This window comes from Brachyhypopomus gauderio, chromosome 8 (assembly GCF_052324685.1).
Source record: "Brachyhypopomus gauderio isolate BG-103 chromosome 8, BGAUD_0.2, whole genome shotgun sequence".
NCBI lineage: Eukaryota > Metazoa > Chordata > Actinopteri > Gymnotiformes > Hypopomidae > Brachyhypopomus > Brachyhypopomus gauderio.
Window position 1 is genome coordinate 23518851 of NC_135218.1, and position 25000 is coordinate 23543850.

The following is a 25000-nucleotide window of genomic DNA, read 5'->3' on the forward strand; positions in this document are numbered from 1 at the left end:
ACGTGTATCTGCGGGTGAAGTTGCGTGTATCTGCGGGTGTAGTTGCGCATGTATCTGCGGGTGAAGTTGCGTGTATCTGCGCGTGTAGTTGCGCGTGTATCTGCGCGTGTAGTTGCGCGTGTATCTGCGCGTGTAGTTGCGCGTGTATCTGCGGGTGTAGTTCCGTGTGTATTTGCGCGTGTATCTGCGGGTGTATGAATGAATGAATGTTCGATTTATATAGCGCCTTTCCAGATTCCCAAGGCGCTTTACAATTTAACACAGGTACAAGTCACAGACAATCAATCACACACACACCGGCGAGAAGCGGCAGCCAATTGCGCACAGCGTACTCTCTACCGGAAGCCACAGCCCCCTGGGGGACTGAATGGGGTGCAGGAAGGGGAGAGAGGACAGACCCTAGTAGCAAAGCACCATCCACCACTGGGCATACAAGCACACACACACAGACACTACTTTTTATTGAACATAGAGACACACTCAGGGAGAATTTTTTTTTTTTTTGTTGACTGCCAATTTACCTAACCTCCATGTTTTTGGACTGTGGGAGGAAACCGGAGATCCCGGAGGAAACCCACGCAATCACAGGGAGAACATGGAAACTCCACTCAGATAGGGACTTGAACCCAGGACCCCAGTGCTGAGGCAAACGTGCTAACCACCAAGCCACCGTGTTGCCCTTGGTGTAGTTCCGTGTGTACTTGCGCGTGTATCTGCGGGTGTAGTTCAGTGTGTATTTGCGCGTGTATCTGCGGGTGTAGTTCCGTGTGTATTTGCGTGTGTATCTGCGGGTGTAGTTCCGTGTGTATTTGCGGGTGTATCTGCGGGTGTAGTTCCGTGTGTATTTGCGCGTGTATCTGCGGGTGTAGTTCAGTGTGTATTTGCGCGTGTATCTGCGGGTGTAGTTCCGTGTGTATTTGCGCGTGTATCTGCGGGTGTAGTTCCGTGTGTATTTGCGCGTGTATCTGCGGGTGTAGTTGTGTGTGTATTTGCGGGTGTATCTGCGGGTGTATTTGCGCGTGTATCTGCGGGTGTAGTTCCGTGTGTACTTGCGCGTGTATCTGCGGGTGTAGTTGTGTGTGTATTTGCGGGTGTATCTGCGGGTGTAGTTCCGTGTGTATTTGCGCGTGTATCTGCAGGTGTAGTTCCGTGTGTACTTGCGCGTGTATCTGCGGGTGTATTTGCGCGTGTATCTGCGGGTGTAGTTCCGTGTGTACTTGCGCGTGTATCTGCGGGTGTAGTTGCGGGTGTAGTTGCGCGTGTATCTGCGGGTGTATTTGCGCGTGTATCTGCGGGTGTAGTTCCGTGTGTATTTGCGCGTGTATCTGCGGGTGTAGTTCCGTGTGTACTTGCGCGTGTATCTGCAGGTGTAGTTCCGTATGTATTTGCGCGTGTATCTGCGGGTGTAGTTGCGCGTGTATCTGCGGGTGTAGTTCCGTGTGTACTTACGCGTGTATCTGCGGGTGTATTTGCGCGTGTATCTGCGGGTGTAGTTCCGTGTGTACTTGCGCGTGTATCTGCGGGTGTAGTTCCGTGTGTACTTGCGCGTGTATCTGCAGGTGTAGTTCCGTGTGTATTTGCGCGTGTATCTGCGGGTGTAGTTGTGTGTGTATTTGCGCGTGTATCTGCGGGTGTAGTTGTGTGTGTATTTGCGCGTGTATCTGCGGGTGTATTTGCGCGTGTATCTGCGGGTGTAGTTCCGTGTGTACTTGCGCGTGTATCTGCAGGTGTAGTTCCGTGTGTATTTGCGCGTGTATCTGCGGGTGTAGTTCCGTGTGTACTTGCGCGTGTATCTGCAGGTGTAGTTCCGTATGTATTTGCGCGTGTATCTGCGGGTGTAGTTGCGCGTGTATCTGCGGGTGTAGTTCCGTGTGTACTTATGCGTGTATCTGCGGGTGTATTTGCGCGTGTATCTGCGGGTGTAGTTCCGTGTGTACTTGCGCGTGTATCTGCGGGTGTAGTTCCGTGTGTACTTGCGGGTGTATCTGCGGGTGTAGTTCCGTGTGTACTTGCGCGTGTATCTGCGGGTGTAGTTCCGTGTGTATTTGCGCGTGTATCTGCAGGTGTAGTTCCGTGTGTACTTGCGCGTGTATCTGCGGGTGTATTTGCGCGTGTATCTGCGGGTGTAGTTCCGTGTGTACTTGCGCGTGTATCTGCGGGTGTAGTTGCGGGTGTAGTTGCGCGTGTATCTGCGGGTGTATTTGCGCGTGTATCTGCGGGTGTAGTTCCGTGTGTATTTGCGCGTGTATCTGCGGGTGTAGTTCCGTGTGTACTTGCGCGTGTATCTGCAGGTGTAGTTCCGTGTGTATCTGCGGGTGTAGTTGCGGGTGTATTTGCGCGTGTATCTGCGGGTGTAGTTCCGTGTGTACTTGCGCGTGTATCTGCGTGTGTATCTGCGCGTGTATCTGCGGGTGTAGTTCCGTGTGTACTTGCGCGTGTATCTGCGGGTGTAGTTCCGTGTGTATTTGCGCGTGTATCTGCGGGTGTAGTTCCGTGTGTACTTGCGCGTGTATCTGCGGGTGTAGTTCCGTGTGTATTTGCGCGTGTATCTGCGGGTGTAGTTCCGTGTGTATTTGCGCGTGTATCTGCGGGTGTAGTTCCGTGTGTACTTGCGCGTGTATCTGCGGGTGTATCTGCGCGTGTGGCTGTGGCCGCCTCCCACCTGGTGATGTCATCGAAGATGCCGTAGCCCGTTCTCTTGTCGTGCAGCCACTGGCCAATGAAGACGGAGGGGGAGGAGGAGTTGAGCTTGCCGCTGCGCATCATACCGTGACCGTGACGCGCGTTCTCCTGGAACGAACCCTCGTACACCTCGCCCGTGGAGTACCTGCGCGCGCGCACACACACGCGCGCACACACACACACGCACACACACACACGCGCGCACATGCACATACACATTACATACACGCACGCATGCACATGCACACACACACACACAATTACACACACGCACACACACGCGCGCACACGCACACACACACACACATTACACACACACACACATTACACACACACACGTTTGACATACACACGTTTGACATACACTCTTATCCAGAGTGACCTACATATTCAATCAGTATGACCGCATTTGTGGGTCCTGTGAACTCAACCCACGACCTTTGGGGTTGCCAGCACCTCACTTTACCACCTCTACCAGATGAGCTAAACAGCCCAGACAATACCAGAGCCCCACACACCCACCCCAACACACCCCCCACCCACACACCCACACCCACTCCTACCTGAAGGTCCCTAACCCATGCATCTTGCCCTCCTTCCAGTGGCCTTGGTAATGGTCGCACTTGTTAAGGCTCTTGTTAGGAACGATGTAATCACCAAATCTGGAAGGCACATCAACAAACAGTGAGGAGTCTAACGCTACGTACGCCGGTACAGAAGGAATAGGAGAGGGGTGATACAGTAGGAGAGGGGTGATACAGTAGGAGAGGGGTGATAGTGTAGGAGGGGGGTGATACAGTAGGAGAGGGGTGATACAGTAGGAGAGGGGTGATACAGTAGGGGAGGGGTGATAGTGTAGGAGGGGGGTGATACAGTAGGAGGGGGGTGATACAGTAGGAGGGGGGTGATACAGTAGGAGAGGGGTGATACAGTAGGAGGGGGGTGATACAGTAGGAGGGGGGTGATAGTGTAGGAGGGGGGTGATAGTGTAGGAGAGGGGTGATACAGTAGGAGAGGGGTGATAGTGTAGGAGGGGGGTGATACAGTAGGAGGGGGGTGATACAGTAGGAGGGGGGTGATACAGTAGGAGAGGGGTGATAGTGTAGGAGAGGGGTGATACAGTAGGAGGGGGGTGATACAGTAGGAGGGGGGTGATACAGTAGGAGGGGGGTGATACAGTAGGAGGGGGGTGATACAGTAGGAGGGGGGTGATAGTGTAGGAGAGGGGTGATACAGTAGGAGGGGGGTGATAGTGTAGGAGGGGGGTGATACAGTAGGAGGGGGGTGATAGTGTAGGAGAGGGGTGATACAGTAGGAGAGGGGTGATACAGTAGGAGAGGGGTGATACAGTAGGAGAGGGGTGATAGTGTAGGAGAGGGGTGATGGAGTAGGAGAGGGGTGAGGGGTGATGGAGTAGGAGAGGGGTGATGGAGTAGGAGAGGGGTGATGGAGTAGGAGAGGGGTGATACAGTAGGAGAGGGGTGATACAGTAGGAGAGGGGTGATGGAGTAGGAGAGGGGTGAGGGGTGATGGAGTAGGAGAGGGGTGATGGAGTAGGAGAGGGGTGATGGAGTAGGAGAGGGGTGATGGAGTAGGAGAGGGGTGATGGAGTAGGAGAGGGGTGATACAGTAGGAGAGGGGTGATAGTGTAGGAGGGGGGTGATACAGTAGGAGAGGGGTGATACAGTAGGAGAGGGGTGATAGTGTAGGAGAGGGGTGATACAGTAGGAGGGGGTGATACAGTAGGAGGGGGTGATACAGTAGGAGGGGGGTGATAGTGTAGGAGAGGGGTGATACAGTAGGAGAGGGGTGATACAGTAGGAGGGGGGTGATACAGTAGGAGGGGGGTGATAGTGTAGGAGAAGGGTGATACAGTAGGAGAGGGGTGATACAGTAGGAGGGGGGTGATAGTGTAGGAGAGGGGTGATACAGTAGGAGGGGGGTGATACAGTAGGAGAGGGGTGATACAGTAGGAGAGGGGTGATACAGTAGGAGAGGGGTGATAGTGTAGGAGAGGGGTGATACAGTAGGAGGGGGGTGATACAGTAGGAGGGGGGTGATACAGTAGGAGGGGGGTGATACAGTAGGAGAGGGTGACTGACCCGTCCTCTAAGCCGTTCTTAAACGCTCCGGTGTACGTCCTGCCATCTGACCACTTTAACACGCCCCTACAGCACAAAAAAGACTCATGTTTCTTCCCTTTCTCCAAAATGGCACAATCTGATTGGTTATCATCACCATAAAACCCGCCCCAAGACCCCATGGGCCCACCCACCTCCCGTGAGGTTTGCCTGAAACCCAGCGTCCCTCGTAGGTGGCTTCCTTCAGTCTGCTGTCCTTATAGAAAATGTAGGAGGCGGTCCGGGAGATGGGCGGGTCTGCTCTCATCCCCGCCCCCGAGTTGAGCGGTGCCGTGTCTGACACTGGCCCAATTAATGCCTGCTCCACCGCCTGATTGATGGCCCGCAACCACTTAGCCTAAAACCACACAACAATATCGAGATGGATAATGAAACCTAGACCATGCAGAGACACTATAGATAAAAATGAGTTTAAAGTCCAGTTTAAAGTGTCAATTCGTGAAGGTCATCCACCTTTTCTAACGGTGAAGAGGCCAGCAGTGTGAAACTCTCCTCTGGGGAGGTCACCTTTAATCCACACCTGCACCACACAACAGAGGCAATACTGAGATTACAGGACAACACACTCTTCAACACGGTGTTTCTGATTGGTGCACTCACAGGCCGGTGTTCTCCTCGGACATAGGCTCCACCCACAGCGTGGCCAATGGGAAGACATGGTGAGTGGAGAACTGAAGAGGATGGCAAGAAGACGATGGTTATGACGAGTACTCAAAACACACACACACACTCTGCCGGTCACGGCCAGGCGGTTTACCCAATCAGCTAAAGGCTTCTAAGTACTGCAAGGCTTTTCAACACCACATCACACTTGCTCGTAACCAGCATGCTGCCACACATGTCTTCGCACACAACACGCTTGCAAGCACTACACATACATACATACACCGTCTGTAATCTCACACACCCAGCAAGACTGCACACAGTATATCACCGATCATCGTTACTGCAATTTGGTAAAGCAATTTAAGGCACGTGGCAGAAATGTTGGTTGTGTTTGTGATCTGTGAGGGTTGGAACCAATCATTGAAGCCCCCCCCCAGTTCAAGCATGTGACATGCAAGATTCAAGATAACAATTTGTTGGAAATCATAATTCTGACCACAATATAAACACCAATATAACTGCAGTATGATCTTTTGTATTTACTGTGCAGCTCTCTCTCTTTCTCTCTCTCTCTCTCTCTCTCTCTCTCTCTCACACACACACACACACACACACCAAAAGTAACTGGAGGAGAACTGAGGTGGGTGATCTGCCGAAGGTTCGACACAGGAACAAAAGAGGATTACTGCACTTAGGGGCTTCAGGCTGGACACGGGGGCGGGGCAAGGGGCGGGGCTTGGATCAGGCACTTGTGTGTGCCACTGGCTCTCAGTCGAGACGGACAGCGCTAATGTCCCAGCTGTGGAGCATCACGGCCGTTTAATAAAAACAACTGTGGCACGAAGTGTTGAGAAGCAACGGCTCTGGATTGTGCGGCGTGGGTGGGCACGACGTGGACGGGCACGACGTGGACGGGCACGACGTGGCACAATCGCTCACCAACACGGCACGCACGTCACAGCCCGCGGAACGCCACTGAGAGACTGAACCGTCCTCTGAGTGATTATGGCACTGAGCCCAGCCCTGGACACTAGAGGGCGCAGTGTTGGGGGGGGGGGGGGGGGTGGGGGGTGCGCTACTGCTATTACGTGGGTCATACTTACGAAGCCCTTAGAGGGAAGTACCCCCTAGCGGGACAGAAATAAACATCAGAGCCCTCACACACAATCCAGCGCATCAGTCCACAAAAGATGAGATGTTTGCACCCAGGGAGAAGGGGTGAACACTAGAGACACAGCAGTGACAGGGCAACACCGAGAGTGCTAGACGGCTAATCAAACTGCAATCCCTTTGGTTTCATTAGCAATTAAATTTGATATGAGGCATCGTTCGCTGTTATTGTTTATTGCTGAACGGCAGTTTTATAAAATCACCCAAGATCACTTTATTGCACAATTTGATTTGATAGTTAAATCAATCTGCATAGTAATCTAGTGACATACAGTTGTGATCAAATTTATTCAACCCCCACTGATTGAAAACACTGTAATGAACCTCTGTTCTTAAGAGTGGTAGTCGTAAAGGGGTTGAATAATTGTGTCAATGAAGAAATCACAAAAAGGCCATTTAATACTTTGACAAAAACAATTTATGCTATTTTAGTTGCATTTAGTTCTTTAACAAGTCCTTGTAAGATTTCATTATGAACACAATTACAAATGTGCACTGAATTCCATAAAACCCTTCACAGCATTGGGGGTTGAATAAATTTGATCACAACTGTACGTTTAACATACTCTCTCTGAAACATGAAACCGACTGAATATCGAACAGAAAGCTGAAATATTGTTAATCATGTCAAAGCTGAAATATTCAATACTGAATATTGAAAATTGTGCCAAAAAGTAAAAAATGTGCATATGCACACCTACAGCAAGCAGAGGAGACAGAGGAGAGAGGAGAGAGGAGAAGAGAGGAGAGAGGAGAGAGGAGAAGAGAGGAGAGAGGAGAGAGGAGAAGAGAGGAGAGAGAGGAGAGAGGAGAAGAGAGGAGAGAGGAGAGAGGAGAAGAGAGGAGAGAGGAGAGAGGAGAAGAGAGGAGAGAGGAGAGAGGAGAAGAGAGGAGAGAGGAGAGAGGAGAAGAGAGGAGAGAGGAGAAGAGAGGAGAGAGAGGAGAGAGGAGAAGAGAGGAGAGAGGAGAGAGGAGAAGAGAGGAGAAGAGAGGAGAGAGAGGAGGCGTACTTGTGCGTGCACGAGGGCGTCGTTGAAGAGGATGAACCAGTTGACGGAGAAGCGTCCGGCGTTCTGCAGTGTCAGCGTTTTGTTGCTGCTCTCACAGAGCAAACGGCGAGACGGCTTACGCAGCGAGTCCTGCCAGGGGCGGGGCAACACGGGACAGCAACCAATCACAGCGCCCGACACGGGACAGCAACCAGTCACTCACACAGCGCTAAAGTGGACCCGAGTCAGCTCTCCGCTCTTAAAGAGGCTCTCAGATCTTAGAGAGGCAGTTATTCTGGGACCGTCAGTGACGTGTGTGTGTGGCATATTTGCACCAAATGGAAAAAACGCTGCGCACACACACACACACACACACACACACACACACACACACACACACACACACACACACACACAGGGGAGAGGAGTGAACGTTCAGGGAGAAGGTGGTGCTGCAGTGTGTAATGAGGCCCTGTTGGCGCACCGTCATCTTCCCGGGGAAGTTCTTCCAGAAGTGCTGTGTGTGCTCCGCCTCCATCCTCTTCCTCTTCAGATGAAGGCCCAGCGACTCGTACCTGGAGCTTACCTCCTGCAGCTTCTGGTGTTCCACAGAGCTCTGGAAGAAATGCGCACACGCAGAAGACGAAAGGAAATCACAAACACACACACAACAGTGCAAAACACCTCGAGACACAGACAACAGTTCACAAATGTCAACATACTGCACATTAACTACAGTTACTATTAGTGTTAAAGTACTATTATTACATAAAGGAACATTAACTCAGGAGACTCAATATAAGATGGATGCAGATGTATGAATGAATGTGTGTAGACAAGTGTGTGTGTGTGTGTGTGTGTGTGTGTGTAGACGTGTGAATGAATGTGTGTAGACGTGTGTGTGTGTGCGTGTGTAGACGTGTGTGTGTATATGTGTGTGTAGACGTGTGTGTAGATGTGTGTGTAGACGTGTGTGTGTGTAGACGTGTGTGTGTGTGTGTAGACGTGTGTGTAGACGTGTGTGTAGACGTGTGTGTGTAGATGTGTGTGTGTGTGTGTGTGTGTAGACGTGTGTGTGTGTGTAGACGTGTGTGTGTGTGTAGACGTGTGTGTGTGTGTAGACGTGTGTGTGTGTGTGTGTGTGTCCTACCACATCATGACACAGAGCCAGTTTGAGCAGGAGGCGTCCGTACTCGTGCAGGTGCCGGATGGGCAGGTAGAAGACGTGAGTGAGGACGTCCGTCAGCGCCGCCCCCTCCTCAGGGAACTCAGCCACCCTGTGCACTAGCTCCGCCCCCTTCCCAAACACCTCCCTGTGTGGGAGGGGCAAGGTGAGACACTGAGCCCAAGACAGGCAGACATGGTGCTTCATAAGAGAACTACACCTCCACTTCAGGAACTGATCGACTACAGTGAAGCCTTTCAACACACACACACACACACACACACACACACACACACACACACACACACACACACACACACACACACACACACACACACACACACACACACACACACACACACACACACGACTCACTGGCATGGTTTGACCAGGGCATGAAAGCCTCCCATGACCAACATGTTTCCCACTGCTGAGCAGTACCTATGACCAGACACGTAGAAAGAAGAAGAGAAACAAAGAAAATTATTGTAGATCTCCGTTTAAGGTCGACATTACAGGACACTATTACTGGAGTGTAGCATTCTTGTGCTTATATATTCTGTGTATGTGTGTGTGTGTCTATGAGAGCACTTGCTCAGAATAAGTGTCCAGAAACAGTTGTTCGTTGTCAAGGATTACAAGGCCTCTGACATCACGTGAGCGCCTCAGGAAGGAGGTCAAGGAGGCAGAGTTTTGACCTGTCAGCTGTGACAGGCGGCTAAATCGACCAATGAGATTTTGAAGAAGTCCAGTACAGGGTGGCCCCAGGGTGGAGCTTAAGGAATCTGAGAACACAACATACAAACACATGAAAATATTAGATTTATGAATATATGCAAATACATAAACCAAAAACTCCAACACACTATTTCCCTATATGACAAATGCACACACACACACACACACACACACACACACACACACACACACACACACACACACACACACACACACCCAGGTTTAGCAGGGGTTGCAGCAGGGTCTTCATCACGCTGCTCAGTCTGCAGTACTGTCTCCTCTCCGCTGCTGCCAGCTCGTGTAGGACGACCACGGACACCGACGCGTTACGGTCGGCCAGCGCCGCACAGCTGTTCCCACCCGCACACACACTGCTCACGTAGCCCAGCTACAACACACACACACACACACACACACACACACACACACACACACACACACACACACACACACACACACACAACAAGTTTTAGTCATAATTTAGTCACTGGATTAGTTTTTATTCTTAGTCTAGTTTTAGTCGATTAATTATAATTAGAATTTAGTCGACTAATTATCAAAATAATTTAGTTGACTAAAATATAAATGGTGTAATAGTCATTATATATATACACTTGCACAAAATGAAACATTTATTAACCAGTTACAGAATATTATTGTTTGTATGTGCAATATATACAAAAACAAATTTCCAAACAACTTAATTGACCTGAAGTTATTGACATAACAATAACAAAACACTGATGACGAGTAGGCCCACTCTACCTGAAAACATGGAGTTTGTTATGAACAATGCATATTACATTCTATATAAAACTGGGTTCCGTAAAAACAGCAATGCCATAGCCCGCAGATGTCGTTTCATTTGTCGTATTTTTCCCGACATCATCGTCCCACATGGTTTACACACCGTCTTCTTTTTCTCAAAGTCAAAGGAAAAATGTGTCCATATATCGCCGCTCATCTTTCTCCCTGCTGACATTGTCGAGTTAACTTCGAGTTGAATTTCATGAGTGACCACAATTCACAGGCTAGTATGGTCTTCCCGGGTTCTGTGCAATGTGAAAACATTAGTACTGATTGGACGGTTACCCGGTTTGTCCCGCCTCTCCGTGTACGCTAAAGTAGTTACGGTTGGAACTCTTATCCCTACCTTTCTCAAAACTAAATCAGGTCTGATTGGATGTCGTCACTGGCCAATATTTTCGTCTCGTTTTTATTCGTTGACGAAAATGTCCATTAATTTCATCATCGTTTTTATCCCTTCGTATAGTTTTTATTTAGTTATCGTCTCGTTTTCGTCATGAAAAAATGGTTCGTTGATGAAAACTATGACAAAAATTATTCGTCAACAAAATTAACACTGATCTCAACGATATATATATTATGTCTAAAATATAATTCTCGTTTACATATTTATAGACAGATAGATTGCTGTTCTGTTACACAGCAGATTAAAAGGGGCAGAGCCACAACTAACCTTCATACAGTAGAAGGGGCAGAGCCATGACTAACCTTCATACAGTAGAAGGGGCGGAGCCATGACTAACCTTCATACAGTAGAAGGGGCGGAGCCATGACTAACCTTCATACAGTAGAAAGGGCGGAGCCATGACTAACCTTCATACAGAAGGGCAAAAGCACAGGCTGCTGGGTGTAGCCACCAGACTGCTCCTGGGTCACGTCCACAGAGCCCTCTTTGGCCTGCTCACCACTGTAGTACAGGATTGGCTGGAAGCAGTCTCCGTCGGCCAATAAGAGAGTGTGTGTCTGCCCCGCCCCCATGTCCCAAACGCGGATCCCTTCTGACATCTACAGAAGTCCAGAGGAGACAAAGAGTGCAGATTAGAGAGGAAGCGATACCAGCCTTTAAAAACACTGTGTGAGTGGGTACTGAAGGTGTGTGTGTGTGTGTGTGTGTGTGTGTGTGTGTGTGTGTGTGTGTGTGTGTGTGTGTGTGTGTGTGTGTACCTTGGCCATGCGGGGGATGGTGCTGGGTGATTCCATGTGTCCCAGCTGACCGAAGCGGTTACTGCCCCAGGAGTACACCTGCCACAAAACCACACACACACTCAGCATTACACACACGAGATTAGCATTGTGAACACACACACACACACACACACTCACAAGAACCACACATTCAGCATTAACATTTCACACAGCTTTAACAACAAAAAGCAGCTAGTGTTAGCCTAGCCAGCTAGTTACCCCACCCCCACACCCACCCATACCCACACCCACACCCACCCACACCCACACCCACACCCACCCATACCCACCCACCTGTGACTGTGCGGTCAGGGCGAGAGAGTGAAGGGAACCTGCTGCCACTCTTATCACCTCTTTACCACTCAGACTCTTAATACAGAGAGGCTGCAGCCTGCAGTGAGAGAGAGGGGAAGAGAGGAGAGGTAGAGAGAGAGAGAGAGAGAGAGAGAGAGAGAGAGAGAGAGGAGAGAGAGAGAGAGGAGAGAGAGAGAGAGGAGAGAGATATGTGATAGGTTAACTAATTTAACTGATTGTGCCATTTGTGAACTGAGAGGATTTCTGAACTGCTGGTGTTCTATTTTACATGGCATTGTGGGAAGTGGTCTGACCTGGGCAGGAGGTCTCCGTGCCCCAACTGACCCTCCTGACCCCGCCCCCAGCTCCAAACCTCCGTCTGGAGGGACGCAAGGCGGGCGTCGGACTCGGACACGGTGGTCGCGGTGAGGGTGAGGGCCTGGACACGCTGACGACTCGCCCCCCGCAGGAGACGGGGAGACACTGAGAGAGAGAGAGAGAGAGAGAGAGGGAGGGAGAGGGAGGGAGAGAGAAGAAAGAACAGAAGGGGTGAGTATGAGCAAAAGAGAGAGAAACAGACAGACAAAGGGAAGGACAGGGGGAAGGAGAGAGAATAAGAAAGTCTTTCTGTGAAGCGTGACCGGCCCTCACAGCTGTGGGTCACCTCAGCTCCAGTGTTTGACTGAGCAAGCCCTTTACCCCATTACACACACACACACACACACACACGATGAGCAAGCCCTTTACCCCATTACACACACACACACACACACACACGATGAGCAAGCCCTTTACCCCATTACACACACACAGCAGCTCCGCTCTGCCACACACACCCAAACAAACAGCCCACAAGAGCAGATAAAGAGAGACCTGTCCAAACCGCACAGTGCCTGACAGTCAGCACACACACACACACGCGCACACACACACACGCGCACACACTCCTGTCATGCTGTGTTTTGTTCCTTCCCCACAGAGGCCCATCTGCTGGTTCCTGGGAGGGAACAGGAGGCTAAGAGGCTTTTAATAGATGTAGTGGTGTCGCCCGTGAGGAGACAGGAGGTACTGATCCATCTGCCCGCCCACTACAGCCCAACCACTAACCACCAGCACCTCCCACACACTCAACACCAAAGGAGCAACACCACCTCCTCCCAGAACCCAGAACCGTAGCAACGGCAGACAGATACTTCGGCACCGTCTCCGTGTTGTCCGTAACCATGTCAACGGCACACTCGTCATGGTGGACGTCCACGGCGAAGTTGTGCGCGGAGATGCGGCCGTCTGCACGGGACGCGACGTCCACGTTCAGGAGTCGTTTTGAACAGTTGTTTTGCCGTTCTTGCACCTTCTGGCCAGAGTTGACGTAGACACAATCATACACACACACACACACACACACACACACACACACACACACACACACACACACACACACAGCAAAACTACCCAGCTGCGTTTGGCAAACTCCAACACACACTTGTCCTGGTTTGTTCATGGACTCAATTGTGATTTAAATTTGTTTAGTGCTTACAATTTAATTCAAACAATATTCAAAAATAAAAACCAGTGCAACCTACATATATTTGCAACCTACAAATAGCCTAATAGACTCAAAATTGTGCAAATATAAAAGCAATCTAAACACTTCACATGTATTGTTAGATATATTCATTCAACAATTTGCCCTTGTCGACAGTTGTTCCTGATGTGAAAAGTCAGTACATCAGTTAGAGCTGGGCGATTAATCGATATTATCTATTAATTCGAATTTACAGTTAAGGACGATGTGTTTTTAAGAAAATCGATTTTCTGAGATTTAATTTTCACCACCGACGCTGCACTGTGGGCTCCCGTAGTTCAGTGAGTTTAGCACCTCCCACCCATCCACCCTCAAAACACACACACACAAACATGACGGCGGAACTTGTGTCCAAGAAAAGAGCAACTAGCTCCGTGATCTGGAGTTGGTTCGGTTTTGCGGCGTCAGATGTAGACCAAACAAGTCCTCGCTGTAAGGTGTTTGAAACCGATAGAGGGAGAGAGCGAAGAGTGCTATTCAGTTGCGCTGTCAATAAAGTTTCCCTCCGCGGGATATTTTGGATTAAGCAGTTTCTGCCTCGGTCACCGAACCCGCTTCAATGGATTATACTTTCGCGAGTGACCGTAGCGCGCGGCTCCGGGCACCTCGCGAGTGTGTAAAATGGAGACAAATTAAGTATTATATCGCGATCCATTATTAGTGTTGACTTGTAACTCCTGCGGTAGCCCAACTCAAAAGTAGACCAAAAAACCGCACCCCGCGACCCCATAATTTTTACCCGCGGCTGGATTTTCCAAACAAGCCCAATTTGGCGTGAAAACGCGAACCTGGCAACTATTGTAGTATAAAGTATAAACTGTGGTAGTATAAAGAAACAGTGGAAGGAACATTTACCTGACGAATTTTAATGTTACATTGTGTTTCAGGTTTGAAAAGTGCTGGAATTTAGGCTAAAGTGAGGGGAGCCCTGTTCTTAATCAGAATGTAGACAGCGTGACTGTCAGTACAACATGCAAGAATTGTTCAATTGTATTTGTTTTCCATTTTATTAAAGGGCACCAAATTATTTATATCTATTTATTTTTTGAGGGTGTGTTTTATTTATTTATTTTAAGTTTGAGGTTGCATTGTGTCAATGCTTAAAGTATGTTGGAGAAAACCTTCTAAAAGTTACTGAATGTTCTCACTTGTTTACAATTTGTTTCTGCTTGCACTTTAACCCCAAAGGGGAAATTTAAGTGAAAAATAAATTAAAACTTTTTTTTACCATTCCTTTATCATCTGTAGTTTTTTAGTAGAGGAAAATAAATCTATTAAAATCGAAAATCGGATTTAAAAAAAATTAATCGAAGATTTTTTTGGAGGGCCATATCGCCCAGCTCTAACATCAGTAGTTTCATTCATCTGGGAGTTCATGTCCTACAGATCAGCAGCAGTGAGGAGAGGCTGATCGTCCTGTTAGTGGACGCTGTGGACAGTGTGGACGCTGTGGACAGTGTGGACGCTGTATTTGTGTTTTTGTTGATGTAGAAGCCCATGCAGCTGAACCTGCTGCTACTTCACGTGCCCTTTGTGTGAACTCCACGTCTTATCTCAGCGTTTCGCTGCGTGTGTCTGCGTTTGACTCGCTTCCACTGCGTTTTCTGGCTACGCAGCTTTCTCACGCGCTTATCTGAGTACGGACCGTGTTAAGGCCGATGAGAAGGAATCTGACCTGAATAAACACACGGGTCCTGCTTCAGCTCACAGCACATTAGTCCCACACTTCCTTCCTTTGGTCTTTTCTACCAGTTCTCTTCTCTGCTGCCACCGTCTCCATGAGCTTTTGTTTAAACTATCTCCATTATTACATCACTTTACAACATCATGTCGAGCGTTTTCCAATCGTCAAGACAGTAGAGCACTACCACACACACACGTGTGAGCCAACTCCAGTGATGTCAGGATGCAAACACTTCCGCCTGCCGACCTAATATACACACACTCACTCACACACACACACACTAACTCACACACACACTCACACACACGGGGGGGGGGGGGTCATGGTGCGTACCCTGTGACAGCAGGCCGGGCAGTGAGAGACGGCGGTTGACCCCGTCTGCCTCCTCCTCACGGATGTCCCCCAGACTGGAGCTCTTCTTGCCCTGGTGACACTCCTCTTCACGCACCCGCTCCTCCGGGCGCTCGGACGGGCCCTGCATCTCACACACACACACACACACACACACACAAGTCTCCTTGTGCTGTAGCTGCACGAACACCGTGACGGAACTCACGTAGCTGACACAGATTCCACTCACCCAGTAGCCGATCACCTTCCTCAGAGAGAGAGCTTCATACGTGGAGGCGACTCTCTCCCCCACCGCCGACGCACACGACACCACCAGGTTGTTCAGGGCAGAGCCCATAGGGGTCACAGACTGGGCCACAGGGGTCGTGAGGTCAGAGTTGAACACCTCGGCGGGCTCGACGACAGCCTAGGACAGAACAGAAGTGATCTAGACAAAGAGGATCTGAAGCCTTGTGCTACAGACCGTGGCTTTATGGTTTACAGTATATGGTTACACTGAATGGCAATGCAAGCCTCTCCTTTCTGATTTGCGACTCATTACAACAAGCAAAACTTCCAAACGGAAATCCTGTTTATCATTCTGTAAAATCGAGGAACGCCTGAGATTTCATCTGACCTCCATACATGGGCTTACCATTTGCACCTTTACTGAAACGTCACCTTGCTGCGCTACAAACCCCGGTGATGTTACGGTGTGGTTTGACAGCAGTGCTAGACGAGGACACCATCACTAACCTGTACACACTGTGTGGTGCTCGGCCCTTTGGGGACCTGCTCAGAGAGCGTCTGGTCCGAAAGCCTCTTCAGGTAGTCTTTGAGGGCCTGCTCGTCCGGGTAGGGGGAGGCTTTCGCCGCCGTCCCCGTCACACCTCCCGAGGTCTTGGTGCCGTCCGTCCCGGGACCACCGGGCTCGGCCGCCGCCTCGCACGGGTCTCCATCAGCTGTGCGGGACTCCTCTGGGTCTTCAGGGGCTTTCTTGGAATAATGAGCCTGGCCCTGGGGTTCGGGCGCAGAAGGTCCACCTAGGCTGGGAGCAGAGGGGGGGGACGTCTTGGCGGCATGGCTGTGGGCACACAGGATTGGCTGAGATGGGGAGCTCTTCATGTGGCTGAGGGGCTCTCGACACGGGACGCACTCGGCTGCCAATCTGGCGTCTCCCTCCTCTAGCTCCACCCCTAGGGGGCAGGAGTGGCTGTCCGAGATGATGACGTGGTCCTCCTTGTCGGTCATGGTGTAGACCGACTGGTTGCACTGCCCACACTTGTCTGCGTGCGGCCTGCGCTGCCCCGTGGGTGGAGGTGGGGGGCAGCGCACCAGAGCCAGGCTGTGCGAGGCGCCGCAGGCCACCTGCAGCACGTGTCTCCCGGCCAGGTGCTCCACCCTCCGGGGCTTCCACGCGGGAAAGGCGGAGGCGAGCAGGCCCGGCTGGCAGCCGCTGCCCCAGGACCACGCCTCGTGCCTGGCCGAGAGGGCCAGCGTGTGCCGCTCCCCACAGTCCACCTCCAGGATCCTCACGGGCTTGGTGGGGGCGCTCTCGCCGTCCACCACGGCCACCGGCGTGGGGTTGGGCACCACGGGCAGGCCGGGCAGGCCGCACTGCCCGTGGGTGTTGTCCCCCCACATGTGCACCGCGCCTTCCTCTGTAACCGCACCGCTGTGGGAGGTGCCCGCTGCCACGGAAACAACGTGCTGCTCGCTTAGCCCCGCCTCTAGGACGGGTTCTGCTGCTCCCGGTGCTGCTTGGTTCTGTTTCCATGGCAATTCCCCTAAACTATACACCTGACCTCCTAATTATGGGTAGAGGAAAACATGACAGAGGGAAAAAAAATCAGTGTTATTTTTTGTTAAATTAGCATATGTGACAAAAACAACAGCACCGAAATGCGTCTGTTAATGGCGTAAACATGTATTTACCACCTTCACTTTACACCGACTGAAGGTGAGTAAGAGTATAACAGAACATTTAACATTGAGTAAGAGCTGCACTAAAGCATTGAACCAGGCCTGAGGTAGTAAACTACACAACACCGTCAACAGAGCCACCGGGAGAGGAGCTCAGCAGACTGTCCAGTGGGGGGCCGTACGCCGAGGTCATCCTTCTCTGCACCCCCCCAGGGTTCAGTTCAAGTCCTCGCCACATGCGGAGTTAGCATGGAGGCGTCTTTCGCCACGCCTCAATCTCTCAATGAAAAGTGACCTGGCAGAAAGCTTACCCTCCACCAGCAGAACCGCGTGTCTGGCGCCCAGAGCGGCCTGGACCACGGGCCGGGGGAGGAGCACCTTCTCTGGGGTGACACTGCAGGAGTAGCCCCTCCATGTGTGGAGCACCGCTCGCTCCCCAGAGCTCTCCTCTTCAGAGCTGCATGGACACACATCCAGATCACACACAGATGGAAGACTGAACATCTAAACCCCTCCCCAAACTCTCAATCTGGCGAAACTGGAGAAAATGCCACTCCAATACACCAATGTTAAACCAATGTTATCAGCAAAATGAGATGTTAAGTCATAACGTCTGACCAAATCTCTTAACTCACCTCTTCTGCTTGTCCATCACGAATCATCCATCACAGCACATGAACCCGCGTGGTAGAGGAACCTGTGGACACACACGACTGGTTATTAATAAAGATCCGTGTATTATAGAGTAAAATGATCGGTCTACCCACAAAAGTGTCCTTATGCTTCCTGAACACAGGCTGAGGATGCTTACATTTTAGAAAAAACAATACAGCCCAACACTCATCAGATGTTTAGAACAGCTGTTGGGAGCTAGATGTGAGCTGTGTGTGGTAAGTTAGTCCAAACATGAAGCACACATCTGTTATAACATATAGACATCTTGAACTGTTATCAACACCAGACTGCCGTATTCAAACACATCTCACACGGAGCTGTCAACCGGTCCACACACCCAACTGTCAACGGCGGCTAGCCTAGCCCTGCCGTCCCGACCACACATCACGGTCCTTTCAGTCTTTAAGAAAATGAAGGCAGTTAAATTATATCATCTAAATAAAGCCGCCAGCCGTGAAACTAACAGCCGTGTTCGTCTGTTGAAGGAGCTAGCGCGCTAGCGGCTAAGCTCAACGGCCAACGATGTCGTTAGCTAGCCTAGCCTAGCCGTTCGCTGTTCCTAGCTATTCCTGCGTGGACGGGAAGCTAACAGACTGAATCTTCATGAATTCCGCGCACTTACCGATTAGCAAATCGCAACTTTGAACAGACAGACAGCGGTGAGGGGTGTGTGTGTGCGCGCCGCCAAATCTCTGAGGCTCACTGACTGACGGCGCGACGCCGCGCGACGTACGGGGTGAGCACGGGGACACGCGCGCGAGGACGGGGACACGCGCGCGCTACAGCCGCGCGCATCCATACAGAGAATAAAGCAGCCGACGCTTGTGGAGACCACAGTGAAGCGGTTGAGAGAGCGATTTTATATCTGTACAACGCTAGAGCCTATATTTGTACCAAATTCACATTTTTAATAGCTTCAGCATGTGATAAATATCCATAAATAATAATAATAATAAAAGGCAGGGACAAGCGTGACGTTGTGCTGAATATTTGTCTCCAAAAATAATAATTTGAAAGGAAGCAAACAACATTGACAAGTGGGCTAAGTTCATTTTACCTGATAAGATTGCTTACAAGTCAAATGGAAATAAGCAAAGTCTCAAACTAGGGTCAGTAACTATGAAAAGAAAAACAATTTTTTATTGTGGATATGTCATTCAGTTTCTTGTCTTAAATCAGATGTGCCTTAACATAAGTGACAATTTAGATAACATTTAAGGATAAAAGATATTTAAGGATTAAAGAAATGCAAACAAATGCAGTTTGTCCTTAATAATTCAAATTCTCTCTCTCTCTCTCTCTCTCTTTCTCTCTCTCTCTCTCTCTCTCTCTCTCTCTCTCTCTCTCTCTCTCTCACACACACACACACACACACACACACACACTGTGAGGTGCCACAGTGTTTCAAAACAAACAGCAACCCACAGCCTCTCTCCTGGTTCAGCCAATGGGGTGGTGGCTCCCATCCGACTGCTCTGATTGGCTGGTGCCACACACACACACACACACACACACACACACACACAGCTGCAGAAAATAGAAGAGAAGGAAAGAGAGAAAGAGAGCGAGAGAAAGAGGCAGAGATAACAGGATAACAGTAAAGAAGCACTTGTCATCGTGGACACAGCCTGGTGTTGTTGGGAGTTGTCTGTCCGGCAAGGGAATCTATGAGGAATCACTGATCAGACCCAGAGAAGCCTCCAAAATGTGTGGGCAACAGTGAGGTTCGACAGTCACACCATCACCAGGTTCCTTGGGGTCCGGCCGAAGCAGACGGCATGCAGAACATCAGGCACGCTGTCACCGAAGGCTTCCAGCGCATGGGTGAGTACTGGCAGCCGGGTCATGTGCCACACACGGGCTACGGTCCCTGCTCAAAGGCGCTGCCTGGCCCTGGAGTTTAGAGTCTGATTTAACGTGTCCACTCCTCTCTATACCTCTCTTCTCCTCTTCTCCTTTTGTCTCCTCCTTTTCCCTCTCACCTCCTCTGCTCTTTCCCTCTCATCAGCACTCCTCGATACTTCATCTTTTTTGTTCTCGTTTCTCCTCCCATCTCACATTACCCACCTCCTCACTTCTCCAGTCCTCCTGCCGCTGAACCCAGTCTAACGCCTTGAAGGCTGTTCTAAACCCTTCTCTCTGGGTGTGTAAGGCAGCTACGCACGCAGCAGGAGTTTCACAGCCGTGACACTTTCATCCTTTCTGTGCTTGTTCAGTGTTAATGGTCTTACCAAGCCTTGGACTGCAAAACACTAAAAGAAAGAAAGAAAGAAAGAAGAAACCCATTAAAGTGCCACAAAGCGTTTTGCTTCTTGCTATTAAAACTTGCAGCTACCGTTTAGCTCACATTCTTTTCCAAACAACAGTGCACATCTCTAAAGGAAAAGTCTTGAAGCTTATCAGAACATGTGGCTGCAGCCGTGGATTAGCAGTGTTTAAAGTGCATTCCTTGAACTGATAGAGCACAGAGAGCAAACCACCGTGTTCCTGCAGTAGGACACACGCTGAAAGGGGCCGCGCCAACACACAAAAGTGATGATTCCCATGTTTCTTACTGATGAATGATGGGTTTAAAGGCAGAGGCAATGCTGCTATTTCTTGGGAGTGTGGGAGTGTGTGTGTGTGATATATTAACATTGCTATACCCATATTTTCTGTTGATATAAATACTGCCCCAGACTCTCTGGGCTCTCAGTGGGGGGGTTATCTCACTGCCAGTTTAATGTATTGAACCACTATTGAACCATATCTTATCTAGTACGATTCCCCTAAGAGCTCTGCAGTCTAACTCCCCTGTCAGGAAACAGCTGCTGTAGTGACTGTAGTAAAAACGTGGAAGTTAAGAGACAGTAGGGAGGAAGCAGAGCTGGAGTGATGAAGATGAAGATGGTGTGCACCACGCAGGAAGAAGAGGCCACACGTCTGGCTGTGTGCCAGGAGATCCCTCTTCACGGTGGTGGAGATAGTGAGGGGTGTCTGACTCCACACTGCTGTGCGTTAGAGTTATACCACTCACTGGCTCTCACTCGCCTGCACAGCTGTGGAGAGATAGAGAGAGGGAGAGGGAGAGAGAGAGAGAGAGAGAGAGAGAGAGAGAGAGGGAGTGAGAGAGAGGGAGTGAGAGAGAAATGGAAAATAAGGAGAAGTTGGAATAGATGGGAAAACTGAAAAACACTGGGGAAAAAGAGGAAAGAGGGAGAGAAGAGAAGAGTGGGGAAAGCGAGAGAAGGATGAAGGGATGAAGAGGAAAGGCAAGTAGCCGAGCGCATTGGAGTGAGATTTACAGGCACATTGAGCCTGCCTCTTGGTCTCTCTGTTGCTCTCTCCATCATGTTTTGAAAAAACTCCCCCAAAACGACCGTGGCTGGTAGCCACCCCGTGCGTCTGCCTCTGATGACATCACGCCGCCCCGTGCGTCTGCCTCTGATGACCTCACGCCTCCAGCACTAATTTGAATGCAGCTGCTCCGCTGCCGTCACAGTGGCTCCTAGATGCTGTGCCAAAAAGGGTCTTTAGCGAATGACGGCCGTCGCCCCGGAGACGGTCCGCACACTCTGAGCGGACTCCCACACCTCACTCGTTCATTTCTACGTGTCACATCCTGCGCTGTGATGGCGTCATATGTTCATGCGAGAGCCATGATGACTGTTTTGGATTATACTTGGAGTTCAATCCAGGCTGCAGTCAGAGAAACACACCACGGTCTAACACTGTTATGGTAGCTACGTCTCTCTGCAGCTAAATCAGTCTGGAGCAGTCGAGCCACACAGTTGGAAAAGTTAAAGTGCCTTTCCAAGTTTTCCTGACACCTGTCTAGAGGCAGTGTCATCTCCTGTCACCTTATGCTGCATTTTTCCTACTCCAGTGTTAGTAAAAATCAACGTAGACTAACACCCACACACTCTGAATCTCCATGTCTCCTTTAGTTCCCACTCCTTCTAGCAACAAAAATAACACCCACACAGAAAAAACTAACCTTACAACTACCTCCTCATTTATGCCGTTTGGCAGAGACACTTAGCCAGAATTCTGCTGTCATATTTATCACTATAACAGTGCGTGTGCTCCCTGGAAACAAACCCATTATATTCATGCAATTTCTCCTCTCTCTCTCTCTCTCTCTTTCTCTCTCTCTTTTTCTCTTTCTCTCTCTCCTTTTCTCTCTCTCTCTCTCTCTCTCACACACACACACACACACACACACATACACACAGTTTTTCCATATTTCATGTTGCTGCTCTCTCCTGTGACAACTGTGCTCTCTCTAAGTGTCACAGGTGTGCCATCTGGTCCCTCCTCTCCCCTCCTCTTCCCTCCTCTCCTCTCCTCCTCTCTCTTCTCCTCTCCTCTCCTCTCCCCTTTCCTCTCCTCCTCTTTCTTTCCTCTCCCCTCCTCTCCTCTCCTCTCCTCTCTCTTCTCCTCTCCCCTCCTCTCCTCTCTTCTCCTCTCCCCTCCTCTCCTCCTCTCTCTTCTCCTCTCCCCTCCTCTCCTCTCCTCTCCTCTCCCCTCCTCTCCTCCTCTCTCTTCTCCTCTCTTCTCCTCTCCTCTCCTCTCCTCTCCCCTCCTCTCCTCTCCTCCCCTCTCCTCTATAGTAACAACATCCTTTAAATATACAATAACTATGTGCAAAAGAAAGTGTTGATTTGGTTACACCTTTACTTTAGTACTGGGGTTGTAAATCAAACATTCTTTCTGGTTGTACTCCCAGGCTTGAAGCAGAGGCATCTGGGCTACCAGGAGGTAAGCAGCAGCCCTAAATTACCCCCACCCCCCAAACTACCCCACCCCACCTCCACCCATACCCACCCCCCCCTCCCAATTACCCCACCCCCCCATCCACCTATACCCCAGTAGCGAACCGTGACCTTTAAACCTGGGCCCGCTACCCCCCCCCCCTCCCCCCCGAAATTTTTTTTTTCCTTTCTTAATAAACTAAATAAAGAAAAACTGAGACGACAGTACAGCTTTAAAAACGCAATAAACAATAATATCTGTACTAGATAACATCTTAAGCAAAATAAGTTTCCAAACAAAATAAGGTTCACAGCTCCGTGGTTCTCGGAAGCGGAATATGTAAACAACGCGCACGAGGACGTCAAAGGGATGAATCGAAACTAGCTAGCGATGGTGCTAACGACAGCTAGCGTCGCCACAGCGGGCGGAAATTATCATACAGTTAAGCCCGCCCACTAAGAGAGAAGATATGATTGGTCAATTTTGCTGTCATTTGAAACTGGTATTGCGCTGAATTATAACTGCCAGGCCCTCTGTAAACGAACAGCGGGCATCACAGTCCTGATAGGGGGAGACACAGGCTCACAGGCTTCCACTCAACCCCTCACCTTCCAACACAGATTGAATAGACACGGGTGAATATTTTATTTGCTTATATTTTTGTAATTGTTTAGATGTCGAATGTCAAACTGTAAGTAGATAAAATAAAATTGGATAATTATATATATAATGCTTTAAGAATATTTTAGGCCCTCTGAGAGGGCGTAGAGGGCCCTGACGGTTCCCCACTGCTATACCCACCCCCACCCCCACCCCTCCCTTGCACTCTTACACCAGCATCACCAAAGGTGAGGACAAACATGAGTTTGGGTTTGTCTTTGTGCATTCTACCGCGGACACGCTGGATGAAATTTGAGGCACAGCACTGCCACCTTCAGGAGAGAGTAAGAGTTATGGTGGTTTCTGTCCACACACACACACACACAAAGGATCATGAATACACGTGTACACACACAAAGGAACATGTATGCACACACAAACATACATAAAGGAACATGTATGCACACACACATGCACACAAAGGATCATGTATACAGGTGTACACACACACAGGAACATGTATACACACACAAACACACACACAAAGGATTATGTATACACGTGTGCACACACAAAGTCTCTCTATCTCCTTGCCAAGAGTGATGTGGAGTAGCATTTCATTTTAGATCTGTCACTCTCTATCTGTCTCTCTGTATCTGACTCTCTTTATCTGTCTCTCTGTATCTGTCTCTCTGTGTCTGTCTCTCTGTGTCTCTCTTACTCAGTCTCTTACTCTCAATCACCAAGTTCCCAAACTGCATGAGAACTTAGCCCACTGTCAATGTTGTTTGCTTCCTTTTTTCATTATTTCACACATTTCTGGTCAAAAGTGAGAAGTTGCTTATAAAGTGTTCACTCCAGAAACACTCCACCTATCACGTACTGACTGGAGTCCTTAGTGTTCTCTACTGCATCCGCCATCTGTGAGGTGTAACCTCTGTGTGGCGTAACCTCTGTGTGGCGTAGCCTCTGTGTGGCGTAACCTCTGTGTGGTGTAACCTCTGTGTGGCATAACCTCTGTGTAGTGTAACCTCTGTGTGGCGTAACCTCTGTGTAGCGTAACCTCTGTGTGGTGTAACCTCTGTGTGGCGTAACCTCTGTGTGGCATAACCTCTGTGTAGTGTAACCTCTGTGTGGCGTAACCTCTGTGTGGCGTAGCCTCTGTGTGGCGTAACCTCTGTGTGGTGTAACCTCTGTGTGGCATAACCTCTGTGTAGTGTAACCTCTGTGTGGCGTAACCTCTGTGTAGCGTAACCTCTGTGTGGTGTAACCTCTGTGTGGCGTAACCTATGTGTAGCGTAGCTTCTGTGTGGCGTAACCTCTGTGTGGCGTAACCTATGTGTAGAGTAGCGTCTGTGTGGCGTAACCTCTGTGTGGCGTAACCTCTGTGTGGTGTAACCTCTGTTTAGCGTAACCTCTGTGTAGCATAACTTCTGTGTAGCATAACCTCTGTGTAGTGTAGCCTCTGTGTGGTGTAACCTCTGTGTAGCATAAGTTCTGTGTAGCGTAGCCTCTGTGTAGCATAACCTCTGTGTAGCATAACCTCTGTGTGGTGTAACCTCTGTGTAGCATAACCTCTGTGTGGTGTAACCTCTGTGTGGTGTAACCTCTGTGTAGCGTAACCTCTGTGTAGCATAACTTCTGTGTAGCATAACCTCTGTGTAGCGTAGCCTCTGTGTGGTGTAACCTCTG

General features: G+C 49.8%; 2 protein-coding genes across 8 annotated transcripts in view; one reads left to right on the forward strand and one right to left on the reverse strand.

The window, feature by feature from the left end:
• Nucleotides 1–18747, reverse strand: part of als2b (alsin Rho guanine nucleotide exchange factor ALS2 b) — a 27728-nt gene extending 8981 nt beyond the window's left edge. For all 5 annotated transcript variants that reach the window (XR_013132899.1, XR_013132900.1, XM_077015649.1 and 2 more), the window contains exons 1-22: nucleotides 18597–18747; nucleotides 17935–17996; nucleotides 17611–17756; nucleotides 16133–17184; nucleotides 15627–15803; nucleotides 15380–15521; nucleotides 12092–12260; nucleotides 11778–11874; nucleotides 11463–11540; nucleotides 11112–11303; nucleotides 9708–9879; nucleotides 9349–9538; nucleotides 9129–9194; nucleotides 8739–8901; nucleotides 8073–8204; nucleotides 7610–7738; nucleotides 5424–5494; nucleotides 5277–5343; nucleotides 4958–5160; nucleotides 4785–4850; nucleotides 3246–3344; nucleotides 2663–2827 (exon numbers count right to left, since the gene is read on the reverse strand). Coding sequence is in view for 3 of the 5 variants with exons in the window: in XM_077015649.1 (XP_076871764.1) it covers nucleotides 2663–2827; nucleotides 3246–3344; nucleotides 4785–4850; nucleotides 4958–5160; nucleotides 5277–5343; nucleotides 5424–5494; nucleotides 7610–7738; nucleotides 8073–8204; nucleotides 8739–8901; nucleotides 9129–9194; nucleotides 9349–9538; nucleotides 9708–9879; nucleotides 11112–11303; nucleotides 11463–11540; nucleotides 11778–11874; nucleotides 12092–12260; nucleotides 15380–15521; nucleotides 15627–15803; nucleotides 16133–17184; nucleotides 17611–17756; nucleotides 17935–17951 (3593 nt within the window). In the remaining 2 variants the exon portion in view is untranslated. The remainder of the gene's footprint in view (nucleotides 1–2662; nucleotides 2828–3245; nucleotides 3345–4784; nucleotides 4851–4957; nucleotides 5161–5276; nucleotides 5344–5423; nucleotides 5495–7609; nucleotides 7739–8072; nucleotides 8205–8738; nucleotides 8902–9128; nucleotides 9195–9348; nucleotides 9539–9707; nucleotides 9880–11111; nucleotides 11304–11462; nucleotides 11541–11777; nucleotides 11875–12091; nucleotides 12261–15379; nucleotides 15522–15626; nucleotides 15804–16132; nucleotides 17185–17610; nucleotides 17757–17934; nucleotides 17997–18596) is intronic.
• Nucleotides 18748–19429: 682 nt separating this feature from the next.
• Nucleotides 19430–25000, forward strand: part of cdk15 (cyclin-dependent kinase 15) — a 19945-nt gene continuing 14374 nt past the window's right edge. Inside the window, exons 1-3 of one of the 3 annotated variants that reach the window (XM_077015653.1) lie at nucleotides 19430–19798; nucleotides 22683–22714; nucleotides 24034–25000. The exon at nucleotides 24034–25000 is cut by the window's right edge and continues 652 nt beyond it. Coding sequence is in view for 2 of the 3 variants with exons in the window: in XM_077015654.1 (XP_076871769.1) it covers nucleotides 23569–23652 (84 nt within the window). In the remaining variant the exon portion in view is untranslated. Of the gene's footprint in view, nucleotides 19799–22682; nucleotides 22715–23546; nucleotides 23653–24033 lie in introns of those variants that run through there. The other 2 variants (XM_077015655.1, XM_077015654.1) reach the window with 2 other exon arrangements.